At 36.2% G+C, this 21927-nt stretch overlaps 1 protein-coding gene across 2 annotated transcripts in view; it reads left to right on the plus strand.

Annotated features, from left to right (window-relative positions):
• CNST (consortin, connexin sorting protein) overlaps positions 1-21689 on the plus strand; it is a 129843-nt gene extending 108154 nt beyond the window's left edge. The window contains exons 10-11 of one of the 2 annotated variants that reach the window (XM_059941142.1): positions 14492-14627; positions 18786-21689. In XM_059941142.1, the coding sequence (XP_059797125.1) occupies positions 14492-14627; positions 18786-18991 (342 nt within the window). In that variant the 3' untranslated portion in view covers positions 18992-21689. The remainder of the gene's footprint in view (positions 1-14491; positions 14628-18785) is intronic. The other variant, XM_059941134.1, reaches the window with a different exon arrangement.
• Positions 21690-21927: the final 238 nt, after the last annotated feature.

A 21927-nucleotide genomic window follows, 5' to 3' on the forward strand; every position in this document is an offset into this window, starting at 1 on the left:
TAAGGAACTTCCATACTGTTCTCCATAGTGGCTGTATCAACTTACATTCCCACCAACAGTGCAAGAGGGTTCCCCTTTCTCCACACCCTCTCCAGCATTTATTGTTTGTAGATTTTTTGATGATGGCCATTCTGACTGGTGTAAGGTGATACCTCATTGTAGTTTTGATTTGCATTTCTCCAATGATTAGTGATGTTGAGCATCCTTTCATGTGTTTGTTGGCAATCTGTATATCTTCTTTGGAGAAGTGTCTATTTAGATCTTCTGCCCATTTTTGGATTGGGTTGTTTGTTTCTTTGATATTGAGCTGAGCTGCATGAGCTGCTTGTAAATTTTGGAGATTAATCCTTTATCCGTTGCTTCATTTGCAAATATTTTCTCCCATTCTGAGGGTTGTCTTTTCATCTTGTTTATGGTTTCCTTTGCTGTGCAAAAGCTTTTAAGTTTTATTACGTCCCATTTGTTTATTTTTGTTTTTATCTCCCTTTCTCTAGGACGTGGGTCAAAAAGGATCTTGCTGTGATTTATGTCATACAGTGTCCTGCCTATGTTTTCCTCTAAGAGTTTTATAGTGTCTGGCCTAACATTTAGTTCTTTAATCCATTTTGAGTTTATTTTTGTGTATGGTGTTAGGGAGTGTTCTAATTTCATTCTTTTCCAAGTAGCTGTCCAGTTTTCCCAGCACCACTTATTGAAGAGGCCATCTTTTCTCCATTGTATATTCTTGCCTCCTTTATCAAAAATAAGGTGACCATGTGTGTGTTGGTTTATCTCTGGGCTTTCTATCCTGTTCCACTGATCTATATTTCTGTTTTTGTGCCAGTACCATACTGTCTTGATTACTGTAGCTTTGTAGTCTGGTCTGAAGTCTGGGAGCCTAATTCTTCCTCCTCCATTTTTCTTTCTCAAGATCACTTTGACTATTTGGGGTCTTTTGTGTTTCCATACAAATTGTACAGTTTTTTGTTCTAGTTCTGTGAAAAATGACACTGGTAATTTGATAGGGATTACATTGAATCTGTAGATTGCTTTGGGTGGTATAGTCATTTTCACAATGTTGATTCTTCCAGTCCCAGAACATGGTATATCTCTCTGTTTGTATCATCTTTAATTTCTTTAATCAGTATCTTATAGTTTTCTGCATACAGGTCTTTTATCTCCTTAGGTAGGTTTATTCCTAGGGATTTTTATCTTTTTGTGGCAATGGTAAATGGGAGTGTTTCCTTAATTTCTCTTTCAGATTTTTCATCATTAGTGTATAGGAATGCAGGAGATTTCTGTGCATTAATTTTGTATCCTGCTACTTTACCAAATTCATTGATTAGTCCTAGTAGTTTTTAGTAGCATATATATGTAGGACTCTCTATGTATAGTATCATGTCATCTGCAAACAGTGACAGCTTTACTTCTTTTGCAATTTGGATTCCTTTTATTTCTTTTTCTTCTCTGATTGCTGTGGTTAAAACTTTCAAAACTATGTTGAATACTGGTGGTGAGAGTGGACAACCTTGTCTCGTTCCTGATCTTAGAGGAAATGGTTTCAGTTTTTCACCATTGAGAACAATGTTGGCTGTGGGTTTGTCATATATGGCCTTTATTATGTTGAGGTAAGTTCCCTCTATGCCTACTTTCTGGAGGGTTTTTATCATAAATGGGTGTTGAATTTTGTCAGAAGCTTTTTCTGCATCTATTGAGATGATCATATGGTTTTCCTCCTTCATTTTGTTAATACGGTTTATCACATTGATTTGCTTATATTGAAGAATCCTTGCATTCCTGGGATAAACACCACAGATCATGGTGTATGATCCTTTTTTTAATTAATTTTTTATTTTTTATTTTTATTTTATTTATTTTTTTATACAGCAGCTTCTTATTAGTCATCCATTTTATACACATCAGTGTATACATGTCAATCCCAATCTCCCAATTCATCACACCACCACCCCCAACCCCCCACCGCTTTCCCACCTTGGTGTCCATACATTTCTTCCCTACATCTGTGTCTCAATTTCTGCCCTGCAAACCGGTTCATCTCTATCATTTTTCTAGGTTCCACATACTTGCGTTAATATACGATATTTGTCTTTCCCTTTCTGACTTACTTCACTCTGTATGAGAGTCTCTAGATCCATCCACATCTCCACAAATGACCCAATTTCGTTCCTTTTTATGGCTGAGTAATATTCCATTGTATATACGTACCACATCTTCTTTATCCATTCGTCTGTCGATGGGCATTTAGGTTGCTTCCATAACCTGGCTATTTGTAAATAGTGCTTCAATGAACATTGGGGTGCATGTGTCTTTTTGAATTATGGTTTCCTCTGGGTATATGCCTAGTAGTGGGATTGCTGGGTCATATGGTAGTTCTATTTTTAGTTTTTTAAGGAACCTCCATTCTGTTCTCCATAGTGGCTGTATCAATTTACATTCCCATCAAAATGCATAAGGGTTCCCTTTTCTCCACACCCTCTCCAGCATTTATTGTTTGTAGATGTTTTGATGATGGCCATTCTGACCGGTGTGAGGTGATACTTCATTATAGTTTTGATTTGCATTTCTCTAATAATTAGTGATGTTGAGCAGCCTTTCATGTGCTCCTTGGCCATCTGTATGTCTTCTTTGGAGAAATGTCTATTTAGGTCTTCTACCCATTTTTGGATTGGGTTGTTTGTTTTTTTAATATTGAGCTGCATGAGCTGTTTATATATTTTGGAGATTAATCCTTTGTCCATTGATTCGCTTGCAAATATTTTCTCCCATTCTGAGTGTTGTCTTTTCGTCTTGTTTATTGTGTCCTTTGCTTTGCCAAAGCTTTTAAGTTTCATTAGGTGCCATTTGGACCACCAGAGGTGGATCAAAAGGATCTTGCTGTGATTTATGTCAAAGAGTGGTCTTCCTATGTTTTCCTCTAAGAGTTTTATAGTGTCCAGTCTTACATTTAGGTCTCTAATCCATTTTGAGTTTATTTTTGTGTATGGTGTTAGGGAGTGTTCTAATTTTATTCTTTTACATGTAGCTGTCCAGTTTTCCCAACACCACATTTTGAAGAGACTGTCTTTCCTCCATTGTATTTCCTTGCCTCCTTTGTCATAGATTAGTTGACCATAGGTGCATGGGTTTATCTCTGCACTTTCTGTCTTGTACCATTGATATCTATTTCTGTTTTTGTGTCATTACCATATTGTCTTGATTACTGTAGCTTTGTAGTATAGTCTGAAGTCAGGGAGTCTGATTCCTCCAGCTCCGTTTTTTTCCCTCAAGATGGCTTTGGCTATTCGGGGTCTTTTGTGTCTCCATACAAATTTTCAGATTTTTTGTTCTAGTTCTGTAAAAAATGCCATTGGTAATTTGATAGGGATTGCATTGAATCTGTAGATTGCTATGGGTAGTGTACTCATTTTCACAATGTTGATTCTTCCAATCCTAGAACATGGTATATCTCTCCATCTGTTGGTATCATCTTTAATTTCTTTCATCAGTGTCATATAGTTTTCTGCATACAGGTCTTTTGTCTCCCTAAGTAGGTTTATTCCTAGGTATTTTATTCTTTTTGTAGTTATTAATTTCTTAATTGTTATTAATTTCTCTTTCAGATTTTTCATCATTAGTATATAGGAATACAAGAGATTTCTGTACATTAATTTTGTATCCTGCTACTTTACCAAATTCATTGATTAGCTCTAGTAGTTTTCTGGTGGCATCTTTAGGATTCTCTATGTACAGTATCATGTCATCTACAAACAGTGACAGTTTTACTTCTTCTTTCCCAATTTGTATTCCTTTTATTTCTTTTTCTTCTGTGATTGCCGTGGCTAGGACTTCCAAAACTATGTTGAATAATAGTGGTGAGAGTGGACATCCTTGTCTTGTTCCTGATCTTAGAGGAGATGCTTTCAGTTCTTCACCATTGAGAATGATGTTGGCTGTGGGGTTGTCGTATATAGCCTTTATTACGTTGAGGTAGGTTCCCTCTATGCCCACTTTGTGGAGAGTTTTTATCATAAATAGGTGTTGAATTTTGTCAAAAGCTTTTTCTGCATCTGTTGAGATGATCATATGGCTTTTATTCTTCAATTTTGTTAATATGGTGTGTCACATTGATTGATTTGCTTATATTGAAGAATCTTGCATCCCTGGGATAAATCCCACTTGATCATGGTGTATGATCCTTTTAATGTGTTGTTGAATTCTGTTTGCTAGTATTTGGTTGAGGATTTTTGCATCTATATTCATCAGTGATATTGGTCTATAATTTTCTTTTTCTGTATTATCTTTGTCTGGTTTTGCTATCGGGGTGATGGTGGCCTCATAGAATGAGTTTGGGAGTGTTCCTTCCTCTGCAATTTTTTGGAAGAGTTTGAGAAGGATGGGTGTTAGCTCTTCTCTAAATGTTTGATAGAATTCACCTGTGAAGCCATCTGGTCCTGGACTTTTGTTTGTTGGCAGATTTTTAATCACAGTTTTAATTTCATTACTTGTGATTGGTCTGTTCATATTTTCTATTTCCTCCTGGTTCAGTCTTGGAAGGTTATACCTCTCTAAGAATTTGTTCATTTCTTCCAGGTTGTCCATTTTATTGGCATAGAGTTGCTTGTAGTGCTCTCTTAGGATGCTTTGTATTTCTGCGGTGTCTGTTGTAACTTCTTTTTCATTTCTAATTTTATTGATTTGAGTCCTCTCCCCGTTTTTCTTGATGAGTCTGGCTAATGGGTTATCAATTTTGTTTATCTTCTCAAAGAACCAGCTTTTAGTTTTATTGATCTCTGCTATTGTTTTCTTTGTTTCTATTTTATTTATTTCTACTCTGATCTTTATGATTTCTTTCCTTCTGCTGACTTTGGGTTTTGTTTCTTCTTCTTTCTCTAGTTCCTTTAGGTGTAAGGTTAGATTGTTTATTTGAGATGTTTCTTGTTTCTTGAGGTAGGCTTGTGTAGCTATAAACTTCCCTCTTACAACTGCTTTTGCTGCATCCCATAGGTTTTGGATTGTTGTGTTTCATTGTCCTATGTCTCTAGGTATTTTTTGATTTCTTCAGTGATCTCTTGGTTATTTAGTAACGTATTGTTTAGCCTCCATGTGTTTCTGTTTTATACATTTTTTTCCCTGTAATTGGTTTCTAATCTCATAGCGTTGTGGTCAGAAAATATGCTTGATATGATTTCTTGAGAAGAAAGTGTAATCTGCTGTTTTTTGATGGAATGTCCTATAAATATCAATTAAATCTCTCTGGTCTATTGTGTCATTTAAAGCTTGTGTTTCCTTGTTAATTTTCTGTTTGGATGATCTGTCCATTGGTGTAAGTGAGGTGTCAAAATCCCCCACTATTATTCTGTTACTGTTGATTTCCTCTTTTATAGCTGTTAGCAGTTGCCTTATGTATTGAGGTGCTCCTATTTTGGGTGCATATGTATTTATAATTGTTATATCTTCTTCTTGGATTGATCCCTTGATCATTATGTAGTGTCCTTCCTTGTCTCTTGTAACATTCTTTATTTTAAAGTCTATTTTATCTGATATGAATATTGCTGCTCCAGCTTTCTTTTGATTTCAATTTGCATGGAATATCTTTTTCCATCCCCTCACTTTCAGTCTGTATGTGTCCCTAGGTCTGAAGTGGGTCTCTTGTAGACAGCATATATATGGGTCTTGTTTTTTTATCCATTCATGAAGCCTGTGTCTTTTGGTTGGAGCATTTAATCCATTCACGTTTAAGGTAATTATTGATTTGTATGTTCCTATTACCATTTTCTTAATTGTTTTGGGTTTGTTTTTGTAGGTCCTTTTCTTCTCTTGTGTTTCCCAGTTAGAAAAGTTCCTTTAGCATTTGTTGTAGAGCTGGTTTGATGGTGCTGAATTCTCTTAGCTTTTGCTTGTCTGTAAAGCTTTTGATTTCTCCGTTGAATCTGAATGAGATCCTTGCCAGGTAGAGTAATAATGGTTGTAGGTTCTTCCCTTTCATCACTTTAAATATGGCATGCCACTGTCTTCTGGCTTGTAGAGTTTCTGCTGAGAAATCAGCTGTTAACCTTACGGGAGTTCCCTTGTATGTTATTTGTCATTTTTCCCTTGTTGTTTTCAAATTTTTCTTTGCCTTTAATTTTTGTCAGTTTGATTACTATTTGTCTCGGCGTGTTTCTGCTTGGGTTTATCCTGCCTGGGACTCTCTGCACTTCCTGGATTTGGGTAGCTATTTCCTTTTCCACGTTAGGGAAGTTTTCCTCTTAATCTCTTCAAGTATTTTCTTGGTTCCTTTCTCTCTCTCTTCTCTTTCTGGGACCCCTATAATGAGAATGTTGTTGCGTTTCATGTTGTCTCAGAGGTCCCTTAGGCTGTCTTCATTTCTTTTCATTCTTTTTTCTTTACTGTGTTCCGTGGTAGTGAATTCCACCATTCTGTCTTCCAGGTCACTTATCCGTTCTTCTGCCTCAGTTATTCTGCTCTTGATTCCTTGTAGTGTAGTTTTCATTTCAGTTATTGTATTGTTAATCTCTGTTTGTTTGTTCTTTAATTCTTCTAGGTCTTTGTTAAACATTTCTTGCATCTTCTCGATCTTTGCCTCCATTCTTTTTCCGAGGTCCTGGATCATCTTCACTCTCATTATTCTGAATTCTTTTTCTGGAAGTTTGCCTATCTCCACTTCAGTTAGTTGTTTTTCTCGGGTTTTATCTTGTTCCTTCATTTGCTACATAGCCCTCTGCCTTGTCATTTTGTCTATCTTTCTGTGAATGTCTGATACTTTTAAGGTGCTGTTGGATTCTGTTTGCTAGTATTTTGTTGAGGATTTTTGCATGTATGTTCATCAGTGATATTGGCCTGTAGTTTTCTTTCTTTGTGACATCTTTGTCTGGTTTTGGTATCAGGGTGATGGTGGCCTCATAGAATGAGTTGCGGGGTGTTCCTCCCTCTGCTATATTTTGGAAGATTTTGAGAAGGATAGATGTTCGCTCTTCTCTAAATGTTTGATAGAATTCTCTGGAGAAGCCATCTGGTCCTGGACTTTTGTTTGTTGGAAGATTTTTAATCACAGTCTCAATTTCAGTGCTTGTGATTGTTCTGTTTATTTTGTCCATTTCTTCCAGGTTGTCCATTTTATTGGCATAAAGTTGCTTGTAGTAATCTCTCATGATCCTTTGTATTTCTGCAGTGTCTGTTTTTACTTTCCTTTTTCATTTCTAATTCTATTGATTTGAGTCTTCTCCCTTTTTTTCTTGTTGAGTCTGGCTAATGGTTTATCAATTTTGTTTATCTTCTCAAAGAACCAGCGTTTAGTTTTATTGATCTTTGCTATTGTTTCCTTCATTTCTTTTTCATTTTTTTCTGATCTGATCTTTATGATTTCTTTCCTTCTGCTAACTTTGGGATTTTTTTGTTCTTCTTTCTCTAATTGCTTTAGGTGTAAGGTTAGTTTGTTTATTTGAGATGTTTCTTGTTTCTTGATGTAGGATTGTATTGCCGTAAACTTCCCTCTTAGAACTGCTTTTGCTGCATGCCATAGGTTATGGGTCGTCGTGTTTTCATTGTCATTTGTTTCTAGGTAGTTTTTGATTTCCTCTTTGATTTCTTCAGTGATCTCTTGGTTATTTAGTAGTGTATTATTTAGCCTCCATGTGTTTGTATGTTTTACAGATTTTTTCCTGTAATTGGTATCTAGTTTCATAGCGTCGTGGTTGGAAAAGATACTTGATACGATTTCAATTTTCTTAAATTTGCCAAGGCTTGATTTGTGACCCAAGATATGATCTATCCTGAAGAATGTTCCATGAGCCCTTGAGAAGAAAGTGTATTCTGTTGTTTTTGGATGGAACGTCCTATACATATCAATTAAGTCCATCTTGTTTAATGTATCATTCATAGCTTGTGTTTCCTTATTTATTTTCATTTTGAATGATCTGTCCATTGGTGAAAATGGGGTGTTAAAGTTCCCTACTGTGATTGTGTTACTGTCGATTTACCCTTTTATAGCTGTTAGTGTTTGCCTTATGTATTGAGTTGCTCCTATGTTGGGTGCATAAATATTTACAATTGTTATATCTTCTTCTTGGATTGATCCCTTAATCATATGTAGTGTCCTTTTTTGTCTCTTGTAATAGTCTTTATTTTAAAGTCTATTTTGCCTGATATGAGAATTGCTACTCCAGCTTTGTTTTGATTTCCGTTTGCATGGAATATCTTTTTCCATCCCCTTACTTTCAGTCTGTATGTGTCCCTAGGTCTGAAGTGGGTCTCTTGTAGACAGCATATATACGGGTCTTGTTTTTGTATTCATTCAGCCAGTCTATGTCTTTTGGTTGGAGCATTTAATCCATTTACATTTAAGGTAATTATCGATATGTATGTTCCTATTATCATTTTCTTATTTTGGGTGTGTTATTGTAGGTCTTTTCCTTCTTTTGTGTTTCCTGCCTAGAGAAGTTCCTTTAGCATTTGTTGTAAAGCTGGTTTGGTGGTGCTGAATTCTCTTAGCTTTTGCTTGTCTGTAAAGGTTTTAATTTCTCCATCAAATCTGAATGAGATCCTTGCTGGGTAGAGTAATCTTGGTTGTAGGTTTTTCCCCTTCATCACTTTAAATATGTCCTGCCACTCCCTTCTGGCTTGCAGAGTTTCTGCTGAAAGATCAGCTGTTAACCTTATGGGGATTCCCTTGTGTGTTATTTGTTGTCTTTCCCTTGCTTCTTTTAATATTTTTTTCTTTGTATTTATTTTTTGATAGTTTGATTAATATGTGTCTTGGCGTGTTTCTCCTTGGATTTATCCTTTATGGGACTCTCTGCGCTTCCTGGACTTGAGTAACTATTTCCTTTCCCATATTAGGGAAGTTTTCAACTATAATCTCTTCAAATATTTTCTCAGTCCCTTTCTTTCTCTCTTCTTCTGGGACCCCTATAATTCGAATGTTGGTGCGTTTAATGTTGTCCCAGAGGTCTCTAAGACTGTCCTCAGTTCTTTTCATTCTTTTTTCTTTATTCTGCTCTGCGGTAGTTCTTTCCACTGTTTTATCTTCCATGTCACTTTAGCTGTTCTTCTGCCTCAGTTATTCTGCTATTGAGTCCTTCTAGAGAATTTTTAATTTTAGTTATTGTGTTGTTCATCATTGTTTGTTTGCTCTTTACTTCTTTTAGGTCCTTATTAAACGTTTCTTGTATTTTCTCCATTCTATTGCCCAGATTTTGGATCATCTTTACTATCATTACTCTGAATTCTCTTTCAGGTAGACTGCCTATTTCCTCTTCATTTATTTGGTCTGGTGGGTTTTTATCTTGCTTCTTTATCTGCTATGTGTTTCTCTGTCTTCTCATTTTGCTTAACTTACTGTGTTTGGGGTCTCCTTTTCACAGGCTGCAGGTTCGTCGTTCCCGTTGCTTTTGGTGTCTGCCCCAGTGGCTAAGGTTGGTTCATTGGGTCGTGTAGGCTTCCTGGTGGAGGGGACTGGTGCCTGTGTTCTGGTGGATGAGGCTGAATCTTGTCTTTCTGGTGGGCAGGACCGCATCCAGTGGTGTGTTTTGGGGTGCCTGTGACCTTATTATGATTTTAGGTAGCCTCTCTGCTAATGGGTGGGGTTGTGTTCCTGTCTTGCTAGTTGTTTGGCATAGGCTGTCCATCACTGTAGCTTGCTGTCGTTGAGTGCATCTGGGTCTTAGCGTTGAGATGGAGATCTCTGGGAGAGCTTTCACTGTTTTATATTACATGGAGCCAGGAGGTCTCTGGTGGACGAATATCGTGAACTCGGCTCTCCCACCTCAGAGGCTCAGGCCTGACACCTGGCCGTAGCACCAAGACCCTGTCAGCCACACAGTATCTAAAAAACGTCTGGGAGAAACCGCAGCAAGGCCAGCTTCTTAGCAGTTGCAGCGGTTACAGGAAGCTTATTCTTCCCTATGGATGGGGCAACAAGTCGTCCTGCAGTTGCGAGGTTGCCTCCTTGGTCGTAAGGAAACTAACTTCTTGTCACCCTCACTATGGACTAGGCGCCGACATTGTGGTAGAACCACGCATGCGCCCTTTTTTCCTTTTTAAATTAATCTTTGAAAAATTCAATATCAATGTACTTCATCATCATTTGTTTTTTACTCTCTATATTGTGGTGTTCTAAGATGAAGCATTGTAGGGTCAGAGATCACCGTCGTGTTATTTCCAGAAGATGGCTTTCCTCCATTTAGCCACCTCCTCTTGCTCCTGCTGTGACTTGTTATATTAATTTGCTGTAGTAGTAGCCATGACATTAATCTACTTTCGGATTATTGAATGACACAAAGGATCTTTCATCTCACCTTCTCCTCCCCAGTGTCTCTAGACTGACAGTTTTAGCCATTAGTTTAAGTATCTCTTAATTCAGGTGATGTGTATGATAAGGATTTGTTGCTATAAAGTGTTTTGGAAAGACAAAAGAAACTTATTAGGTTTATTTGAAAGTTCTGTTCATCTAATTTTAATTGTAATATGTATTATAGCAAATGACACTAAGCAAAATTTTAATAATCATAGAAAATAAGATCTTTTCACATTAGGGAAATGGCAAGAGGTTTAATCTTGAGTTAGTATTCAACTCTGCCCGTAACTGGTGCTACAAATGTAAGCAAGTTATTTAAGCTCTCTCAGCTTGGCCTCTTCATCTGTAAAATAGGACTGGTAATGCCTGTATAACAGAGTTGTAAAGATTAAGTATGAAATATTATGTAAATGTCTTTACATAAAGTGCAGATTCACTAAATCATAGTTCTTATTATGGAACCCAAATCTAAAGAACCAGGCAGAGAACCATGACTTGTTCCTTCAGTGAAGAATAGTACCTGAAAATTTGACATTGAATGACCAGAATTTCATTCTCTACAGTGAAATTGCTGGCATTTAAGCTGTTTATAATATACTAATATGATTTATGAATGTTATTTCTCAAGTTTTCTGGAAACCAAGCAAAATTTACCAACCTTGAGTTTCTGGGTTGAGTAAAGCCTTGATCAGTAAAAGAATATTATTTGGTATCTATTTTCTCCTTTAATTTGAGGAGGCAGATCTAACAGCAAGGCCTCTCTGAATGTTTTCCTTGTCATATTATGATTTTCTGTGCCAGCAGAGTTGCAGAATAATTTTGTTTTTTACAAATAGTTCATTATTAAAGTGCTATTTAAGATGATCATTGGTATTTGAGGGGGAAGTGCAGAAGAGCTATTTATTTACAAATATACAGGGCTGGGTCGGATGGATGTTTCATTATTTGTTTTAATTCTGCACTTATTCATAGAGTACCACCAGTAACAATTACACTAATTACAGCTTAGACATTCTTTTTGTTCTCAGTGTAAAGCTTGGTATACTTTGTTTTGGTAGGAAAGGAATTTGGTAATTTAAGTGGGAACCTAAATTTAGTTTTGTTTTTTTTTTAAACTTTTTTTTTTTTTTTTTTGGCCGCACCATGCGGCTTGTGGGATCTTAGTTCCCTGAACAGGAATTGAACCGAGGCCCTCAGCAATGAGAGCATGGAGTCCTAACCACTAGGCTGTCAGGGAATTCCCTAAATTTAGTTTTTAAAGCTTTATTTTTTGAGATTTAAAGTTTCTTAACCTTTTAATATTGACATTATGTTAAAAAATTAAAAGGCATAGAAATGTTTTTTAAGAGTAGTTTGGAGAAGACACATTTCTATGTGCCCTAACTCAACTTCCCAACCTACTTAGAAACACTTGGCAGTCTTTTGAATGAGACCCTAGACTAAGACCATGACTTTGTTTTAACTTACTTGCCCTTCTACCATAAAATTAAGGTAAACTCTACCAAAGTCATTTCTTTTTGTTTGACTGTCTTGGTATGATAAGTAGGAATTTCTGTACTAGGGGTAGGTTCTAAGACCTTTGCCCAAAACTCTTGTCAGAACAGAAAGGACCACACCCACCTGTCTTCTAAGAGTTTCCCCCTTGGCTTGCATCTCCTATGCCTAAACTTGGTCCCACCATCCCTATAAACTATAGGAAAAGAGAGCAGTTAAAAAAGAAAGATCCCTGGAGAAGATCCCTGAATAAGACTGAAAGGAAATAATGGAAAATAACACATTCCTTCACTTCAGACACTGGAGCAGCCCTGCTGAAACAAAAGATTCTTGGTGGGAGAGAAAAAGGAAAAGCATGTAAAGGCTGTGGATAGATTTTTTGCCAGGAGTTAAGGGTTGAGTGGGGAGGGTGTCAAGATAAAATGTTGGCTCATCCCACACAACTTTAATGTCTCATACTCTTACTTCTTCCCTTTTTCAAAAATTTGCCAAAGTTCATTGCCATCCACAGTAAATAAGATGGGGCCACTTGGGAAGTCTTGTATCCCTTAACTATTTGACTTCTGGAGCCCAACACACCGTATTAAGGCAAGCAGGAGCTAAGGTAGGGGCCTAACAGCTGCTGCACTAGGACTAGCTTCTAGGTCTTGGAAGCACATTCTGTGTCTTTCCAGATGATTTTGAGAGTTTCTCTTGGTCTTTCAACATCCATTTATTCATATTTGCAGTGTCTTTTGATTTATTATTGGGTCTGTCTCTTGAATTTACAGATTCAAAACTCAGATCACAAAGACATACAGTTAACAGTAATGCAACTCTGGAGCTTGTCTTTGTAACTATTCTTAATAGGACTGTTTTTTCTAAGTAGTTAAAGCAACTTGAAAACACCTATGGTGGGTGAATTCACTCTTGGTAAATGTACTATTTTATGGAGTGAAATAGATAGTGAATGAATCTATGAAAACTCCCTTTTTTTTTACATTTACTAAAAATTTAAAAAGTCAATGATATATCTTTAATAGTAATATACTCATTAAAATTAATTTCCATTTTCCATGTCTTGCTCTTTAGAAACTTATTAGGATTTCTTTCCCTTCCTCAAGTACCCAGTTTCAGCAAGGTACTTGTAAAATCATTTTTCTTTGTTGTATGAAGATGGTCTTTAATATTGTTGCTTTCTGATGAAAGATTTGAAAAACTATTCCTTTGCATAATTTGTACTTATTTTAATGTCACTAAAGTATTTTAGCTTTCTCAGAAGAAATACATCATCTGAAGTACATATTTTCTGTAAAAAGAATAAATTGCTAACTTATTTTTTTTTTTGAGATAATGGTTTCTATAGACCCATGTTCAGGGAAGCCCAGTAGAAGACTATATTGAGTTATTTGGCCCCAAAAGCATTGAGTTATAAAAAGAACTAATAGAATCTATAATGTTTATGTATAGCTTATTATCAGAGATGGCTGGCTGGAACTAGAAGTCATAATAAGTATTTTATACCATTGATCAGATAAATGACATTACAGGAAGTCCTCAGCTTACAGTGATCGGATACCAGCAAGCCACTGACATCAACAGTGTTAGGGCCACAATGCCCATCTATGTCATCACCTACAGCTTGTTCAAGCAGGCAACTCACAAGTCAACTTTTGTGAATCAACCTACTGCCTAGGGGGGCCTATGGTAAGGCCTCCAGCTTCCCAGTTGGCTCTACCACCTGATTCTGTTCTCTTTCTCCCTGTGCCTCAGAGTCTTTTAACTCCTAAATGGCAACGGTTTCTGTTTTGTCTTTGTTCCTAAATAAAGGGTGGGGTGGAGGCAGAAGAGAGGTGTCCCAAGTGAAAACCAGAAAGACAGCATAGAAAGGGGTAGAGGGGGGACTAAAGAAATAATAGACAGCAGTCTTTTTCTATTTCTTTTCTTTTTCTAAGGACCAAATATTGAATATTTTAGACTTTATGGTCTGTACTCAATTCTGCCGTTGTAGCAGCCATACACAATATGTGGATGAGTAACCTTGGCTGTGCTCCAATTAAATTCTATTTGCAAAACTAGGCAGCAGGCCTTTGGCCTAGTGGCCATAGTTTGCCACCCTCTGCATACTACAGGGTAATATGTCCCTAGTAAACTGGGTCTGAGAGATAGTCTAGAAGAGAAGTCCTTAAGATATTTAGAGCACTAGAACATTATTCAGTAAATGTGTAGTTTCTCAGAGGAACTGGGGACAACACTCATTTTGATGTTAAAAGTTGGTATCGAATATATTTTAAGTCTCACATGTTCATTTCTTAAAAATTGCTGATGAATGAAAAAAGCAGCCTCTGTTATAAAGCAAAACCCAGGACTAATGATTAAGCAAAGAGAGGCCATAAGGAATCATTTTATAGATGACTTAACAGGGAAGCGGAGCTATAAATGAGGATAAAGTAGGCCTGATGTCCAGTTCATGCTGTGTCACACTGCCTGGCCCTGGAATCAGTTCAGAGCTTTAGAAGAGCAATCAGAGTTTTAGATATGTGTATTTGGCAATATCTGAAGACAAGAGAAAGTATTATTCTGTTAGATTTTGATGACTGTGATTTTTTTCTATCGGAATTGGTTAAACCTCTAATAGGACTTCAGATACCCCTTGAACTGAATTAGCCTTCTTACCATTACATGTAAAACATCACTGATATGTCCCACCATAATATAACAAACAGTGCTTATAATCTCTGACAGGTTGTTCATGCTGAAGGATTGGTCTCTATATTAAAGAAGAGGAATAATACTGTAGGAGATCATCCTGCCCAGATGCAACAGAAACCATCTAAGCGAAGAGTGAGATTCCAAGAAATAGATGACAGCTTAGATCAAGGTAAAGTGCTCGGACTATGTCTAGCACAGATTTGATCAGTGTTTGCTGAAAGAATGAATTAATGTACAATAAGGTGTTTGGTAACAGGATTTGTACAGAATATGTGGACTTAGTTGCTTTATCTTCCATAAAGAAACACGGAGGATCAAACTATCATCAGTTCTTAAATAATTCCTAAGCAATTTGTTTTGCTCAAATAAGTGAGCAAGTTGCAAAATTCATCTCATTGCCTTCCTGTCCCACAGATAGTCCTCAATTTTCAGAGCTTATTTCAGTTTCTTTGTTTCGTGTTTTGTTTTCTGGTTTTTGTTTTTTGTTTTTTAGTGAGCCTGCTATTTTTGTCTTCTTTTCAGTGGCAGTTCATACTCCTTCTTGACTGATGTGGAAAATATTTATGGATTACAAATATTTTCTCTTCGCTGATTTCTTCTTGACTCTATAGAAAGAGGTGTCTCTCAAGAGTACAGTTTAACACTGTTGCTATTGTTTGATTTTTTTTTTTTTCCTCCTGGGCTTATATTTAAGGTGGTGGTTAAATTTATCTAAGGCCTAGGTAAATCAGAGTGAGTAGAAATATAGCCAAGAACCTGTCAGTATGCTTTTCATGTTTATAAAACAACTGCATTGTTAAAATAACAGTGTCAACGTGTAGATACGCTTTCTAAATATGGCATAAAGTGATAGCAGTAGAGGTTTCTAAATTTTTACAATTGTAAAGCTGGTAGGAACCTTGGAAATAATCTGTCCCACCCCTCATTTTACCTGTGCACCTTGCTTGTAGCTGTCACAGTCCTCTGCAGATCAAGTGCTCAATTCTTTGTTTGTACCAATTGGTATTGAATCATTGCATACATAGTAGGGGGAACCCAGGATTTAGAACTGACAGTCCCCACTTCCCTTAGTAGCCATCTCGTCTTACACTAAGTTATGTAACTTGTGCTCAGTAGCCGCCTGTGCCTCTTGGCTTCCATGTTGGACAGCACAGCTCTAAATACTATCAATGCATGTAGATAAAACGAAATAGATGTTTTAAAATAAATTGTATCTAAATGTTTGTATATAAATATATGAGAATGAAGAAATACCCAGAAAAATACATAAACTAGATTGTTAACAAAGATAAGAAGGTGGATGGGAATCATGCCAAAAAGAGAGAAGATGGTAAAACTACTGAACTGACCAAAAACCAAAAAAACCCCAAGAAACACAACATGAATGATATGATCCTTTTTATTTGTGTGTATAAAAATTATACTAAGTATAAATTATTAAATCTATTAATGTCTATTAACTATTAAAATCTATTAAGCTGTAAATGTGTAAATCACAGGACAATACAATTACATAATCCTGTTTCTATAAAAATCCTGAAACCACATGTGTTTGATCTGGAAGGATACACACCATATTTAATTTTTTATGGGGAGAATATATTCACATATTACTGTAAAATCTTCCAAATAAATTCTATTTGGTTTATATTGGGTTCTGTAAAATTTGTTTTTTTAATCATAAAAGTAATATACACTAATCATGAAAAAACTTAGACAGTAATGAAGTAAAAAGTTTAAGGCTCTCAACCCTCCCTCCCTTGGGGGTTTCCCCCAGGTATTGATTGAAGTTCTTACCATCCTTTCAAAATGCATTCTGTATATATGCATGTATATGTGTGTACATACACATGTGCCCTTTTTTTTTTTTAACATGAATGGTTCATTATATACCGTTATGTCACGTCTTTTTAATTTAACCATCAATCTTGGACATCTTTCTTTGAACAACATATTAAATTTACTTCATTCTGTTAAACAGTTGCATAGTATTCCATGATATGAATCTCCCATAATTATTTAACTCTTCCATTGTAACTAGAATAACTAAGTTATTCTCAACTTTATGTTATAACAAACTTTGCTGCAGTGAACATGCTTGTAAATATGATACTGTGTTTTGTGCAGATCTGTAGGCTTAATTCCTGAAAGTGGATTTGCTAGGCTAGGTGATCAGGACCCTATGGACCAGTTGGCCTCAGGCAGCCCTTCCTTGTTTATACCTGTTGTCCCAGCACTGCATTCACTTAACACGCTTTCACTCTCAAAAGTGCCCCAGGCAGGATGATAAATTAATTTAAAATGTTAATAGATACTGCCAGATGACCTTCCAAGAAGGTTTTGGTACACCCTCCTCATGCTGATCATAAAAGTCTTAGTCTTTTCCAAATATTTTTTATTTTTCTTTAATTATGAGTGATCATTAAGACTTTCAACCAGAGAATAGTTATTTTCTTCAATATAGAAAGACTTATGTGGACATTTTTATTAAAAACAAGCCTGCCAAAGTTGTTTAAGAAATGAAATTACTGTACTAGCTAGAACTTCATTATTCCACTGAAAGATAAAATTGAGTATTACTAAGATGCAAGATCCCACTCAGACATTTTTTTTTTTTTTTTTAAACATCTTTATTGAAGTATAATTACCTTACAATAGTGTGTTAGCTTCTGCTTTATAACAAAGTGAATCAGTTATACATATACAATATGTTCCCATTTCTCTTCCCTCTTGCATCTCCCTCCCTCCCAGCCTCCCCATCCCACCCCTCTAGGTGGTCACAAAGCACCGAGCTGATCTCCCTGTGCTATGCGGCTGCTTCCCACTAGCTATCTATTTTACATTTGGTAGTGTATATATGTCCATGACACTCTCTTACCCTGTCACATCTCACCCCACCCCCTCCCCCTATCCTCAAGTCCATTCTCTAGTAGGTCTGTGTCTTTATTCCCGTCTTGCCACTAGGTTCTTCATGGCCTTTTTTTTTTTTTTTTTTCCTTAGATTCCGTATATATGTGTTAGCATACTGTATTTGTTTTTCTCTTTCTGACTTACTTCACTCTGTATGACAGACTCTAACTCCATCCACCTCATTACAAATACCTCCATTTCATTTCTTTTTACGGCTGAGTAATATTCCATTGTATATATGTGCCACATCTTCTTTATCCATTCATCTGTCGATGGACATTTAGGTTGCTTCCATGTCCTGGCTATTGTAAATAGAGCTGCAATGAACATTGTGGTACATGACACTTTTTGACCTATGGTTTTCTCAGGGTATATGCCCAGTAGTGGGATTGCTGGGTCGTATGGTAGTTCTATTTGTAGTTTTTTAAGGAACCTCCATACTGTTCTCCATAGTGGCTGTATCAATTTACATTCCCACCAACAGTGCAAGAGTGTTCCCTTTCCTCCACACCCTCTCCAGCATTTATTGTTTCTAGATTTTTTGATGATGGCCATTCTGACCGGTGTGAGATGATATCTCATTGTAGTTTTGATTTGCATTTCTCTAATGATTAATGATGTTGAGCATTCTTTCATGTGCCTGTAGGCCATCTGTATATCTTCTTTGGAGAAATGTCTATTTAGGTCTTCTGCCCATTTTTGGATTGGGTTGTTCGTTTTTTTGTTATTGAGCTGCATGAGCTGCTTGTAAATCTTGGAGATTAATCCTTTGTCAGTTGCTTCATTTGCAAATATTTTCTCCCATTCTAAGGGTTGTCTTTTGGTCTTGTTTATGGTTTCCTTTGCTGTGCAAAAGCTTTTAAGTTTCATTAGGTCCCATTTGTTTATTTGTGTTCTTATTTCCATTTCTCTGGGAGCTGGGTCAAAAAGAATCTTGCTGTGATGTATGTCATAGAGTGTTCTGCCTATGTTTTCCTCTAAGAGTTTGATAGTGTCCCACTCAGACATTTTTGTTTGTTTGTTTAATATCAAATTGACTTTGCTTTAAGGTGGTCCCATGATGTGAACTCCAAAGATACCATAATAGTGAGGTTATATATAATTTGTACTCTAAAATAATGCTATGAGCACATCAGAGAAGTATTGCCATTTTTTTCTTCTTTTTTTATGGAAATGGTTATATTCATTGTATAAGTGAGCTAGTTTTAGTTGTAGCATTCACAAGCTCCACAAGTGTATATCTTTATGGTAATTGATTGGTCCTTGTATAGTCATTGGTGTCCTAGCTTCCTGTCAGTGACTATCCATAGAGGGCTAATATGAGAAACATCTAGTTATCTTAATCAGTGAGCAGACAGCAAGATACTAGGCATTAATTTTGTGTCAGTTTAACCTTACTCTGTTTTCCTGTTTGCAGATGAAGTTGGAGGTGGTTCCTGTATTTTACTGGTCTTGCTGTGCATAGCAACGGTTTTCCTCAGTGTGGGAGGAACTGCATTATACTGCACTTTTGGTGACACGGAGTCACCTGTTTGTACAGACTTTGCAGACAACGTGGACTTCTATTACACTAAGTTACTGCAGGGAATGGCAGGACTTAAACACTGGATCTACCTCTCCTAGCAGCATTCAAGAGGGACAGGCATGCTGGCCGTGAGAATCAAAGAGTGAAACTTTTTAAATAGCTTTTATTTCAAGAGTTCTGTAACATGCGCCTCCCTTCCCCAGTGAGGAACCACAAACATCAGAAACAGCAACTTTAACTGGCAATACAGAGGAACTCAGAATAATCCACATAATGATACAAATATTGATCTGAGCACTGTGGATGGAAGGAATAGTCTTTGGAGAGCATGTCCACCTTCTCCTCGCTGCTTCCTAGTCTAATGAGCTACAGAATTAAACAGGGCAGTGTTGGAGCCAAACCATTTTGGGCTACCTTGTCAGGCTAATGGCTAAGGACACTTGTGGTTTATAACCATTTGTCCAAAGACATTGCTTCCAGCCATCATGCAATAAGTTTGTGTGTAATGAAAAAGAGTAACCTTACAGTTTCAATGTCTTTTTTTAGTTCACCTTGGGAGCTATGTAATTTAGGCTTTGTGCACTCTCCAGATTTCCATTTGTGAAATGATTATGTTTGTGTGTGTGTGTATGTGTATTTCAGACAGTTATCATAAGCAAAAACCCAACGTAGAATAACAAAGATTATTCTTTCAACGTGACTATAGATGTGCAGCCACAAAACTTTCAAGAAGGCTTAACTGTGGAACAAATGAACTGTACAAATCTTGGCCCTGAATTAAGAAACTGTGACAGATCTGTGACAGTTAACTTGATTAACTAGCCAGAAATTAATCACCGGCCTAGAGGTAAAATTAAAGAGCTCCCTCTGAGTGTCAGGCAACCAGTTTCATCGTGGATTCAGTGCTTCCTGATATAATAAATGTTGGATTCATCTCAATTCAGTAAATACTTATTGAGCACCTATTATGTTCTGAGAATCTAAGAACCCTTCTATAAAGATAAATAAGGTATTAGTTCCTGCTCTAGATGTTTTAATTCTGGCCTTATGTAAAATAAACTAATACTTTGGCAAATGAAATTAAATCATCATATATAATTCAGTATTAACAGATCATACATTCAGATGCTTGAATGTACATTCATATCATGGGCTTGATTTAGACCTAATGTGAGGTCATTAAGCGAAAATTCAATCATATCTTAAATAGGCAAATGTCTGATTTTTATTTAAATCTGTCAATTTCCTTTTCTAGGTTACAGTGATCTAACAATTAGGAAGCCTTGCTTTTTGGCTTTTTATATCATTGGCAGCATTCTAAAAGAAACAAAACACATGAACTATAGTTTTTTGGCAATGATTATTATTTCATGTTTTTCTGTTAGGATCATTTGAAAGAAAAAGAGAGAGTTTCCTTTCTAGTTGTTACTGGCTGGTACAGTACCTCCCTTCGTGTTTCTGCTTATTTATTGAGACTTATGATTTTTAAAGGGCTTTTTATAGAGTTGAAATTGTGTCATTTAGCATGCATCTGGTTATCCCAATGCTAGATATTTAATTACTGTATACTTAGTGTTTTGATTTTCTATAATTTCAGCTCAATGTGGTTTTAGGCTTGTTTATTTTTAAATTGATGTTTTATTTTTACTTATAATACTGTTTGACTTGTCTGTATCATGTCAGCATAAACTATAATATTTTCAAGGATTATAGATCAAAGATTATTTATTTAGACGTGTACAAGATACTGAAATCTAGATTCCTTATACTTAAGGCTGATTTTATTAGAAGATTATTTTAATGTTCTATTATAAATTTTAAGAATTTGTATTCAAATTGTATGTAAATATGTAAAATGTTGATGGTACTATATTATGTGGTTCTGTAAAAGACATTCACAAAGTCTACTGTGAGGGGCATCCCCATCAGAGACAAACCTCTTCTGTTTTACCCTCATGATTTCTAGTTACAGAAATTTGGTGATGCTGATTTCTGCCGGTTTTATGTCAAGATAAGTCAAAGTTTCCCTCCTGTTCACCTTTTTAGGTCACTATTGAAGTTCTAAAAAATCTATATGTCATATTTTCCTATTGGCCACCAGGGCCATTACTTCTGAAACTGAAGATTTCCTGGGAACCTTCACACTGAAGTGAGAGAACTGAGATAATACTTTGGTACTCTGTGGAGTCCAGCTGAGTCTCAGAAAAACCACGTGGGTCCTCACTACTTCCCAGGGAGGGTGAGGTGAGCTCAGGAGCATATTGATGTCTTGATTTAAAATAAGCATGAAATCTCAACTAGAAAAATTAGGGCAACTTTTAAAAATGTAATTGTCATTTATTGCATGAATTGGAGTAATTCTATCTGGTGATGAGAGAAATTGTTATCTCTTGCATAAAAAAATCATCCAGTTTTACTATAATGTAATTTTTTCTGTCATTTGAAAGCACTGACAACTATTTGTAACTAATCTTCCTTAAGAACTGTATTTGAGGGTAACAGATCAAGCTTGTAATTTAAAATCTATACCAAAAAAATGTCTCAGAGAGTTTATTTGAACCCCTTGGGTACTGAGAAAAACCGCTTTAAAGTGAAAGTAAAATAATTTCAGAAGTTGTTCTGATGCCACGAGTAGATTACTTTGGGTAGTCTAATAGGTCCCTACGTAAACACTCCTGTGCTTCTAAAACACCTCCCCATCTGCCTGAAACAGCAACCGAAATTCACTCTAAAAATTCATTCCTTTAGATTTAAAAATCAAATCCCTCTGGGAGGTTTACTATATTGAGCTGTGAATTTGTGTATTATGCTAAGAGGATTTAAAATTTGAAGGTAGGCCTTATTTTGAAAGGACAGATGTGAATTGGATCTTGCTGGAATGGCAGGGTGGAGAAAAGGGTAGGAATTGAGAAATAAAAGAGGAAAGGTGGGAAAAGAACAAAGAAATCTTTTACCTATTACCTGTTTTGCTGAAGCTGACTTTGTGACATTTAATCCCAATCCAGAGAGAGACTGAATATTTGTGTTCCCACTG

Source organism: Balaenoptera ricei, chromosome 1, assembly GCF_028023285.1.
Source record: "Balaenoptera ricei isolate mBalRic1 chromosome 1, mBalRic1.hap2, whole genome shotgun sequence".
Lineage (NCBI taxonomy): Eukaryota > Metazoa > Chordata > Mammalia > Artiodactyla > Balaenopteridae > Balaenoptera > Balaenoptera ricei.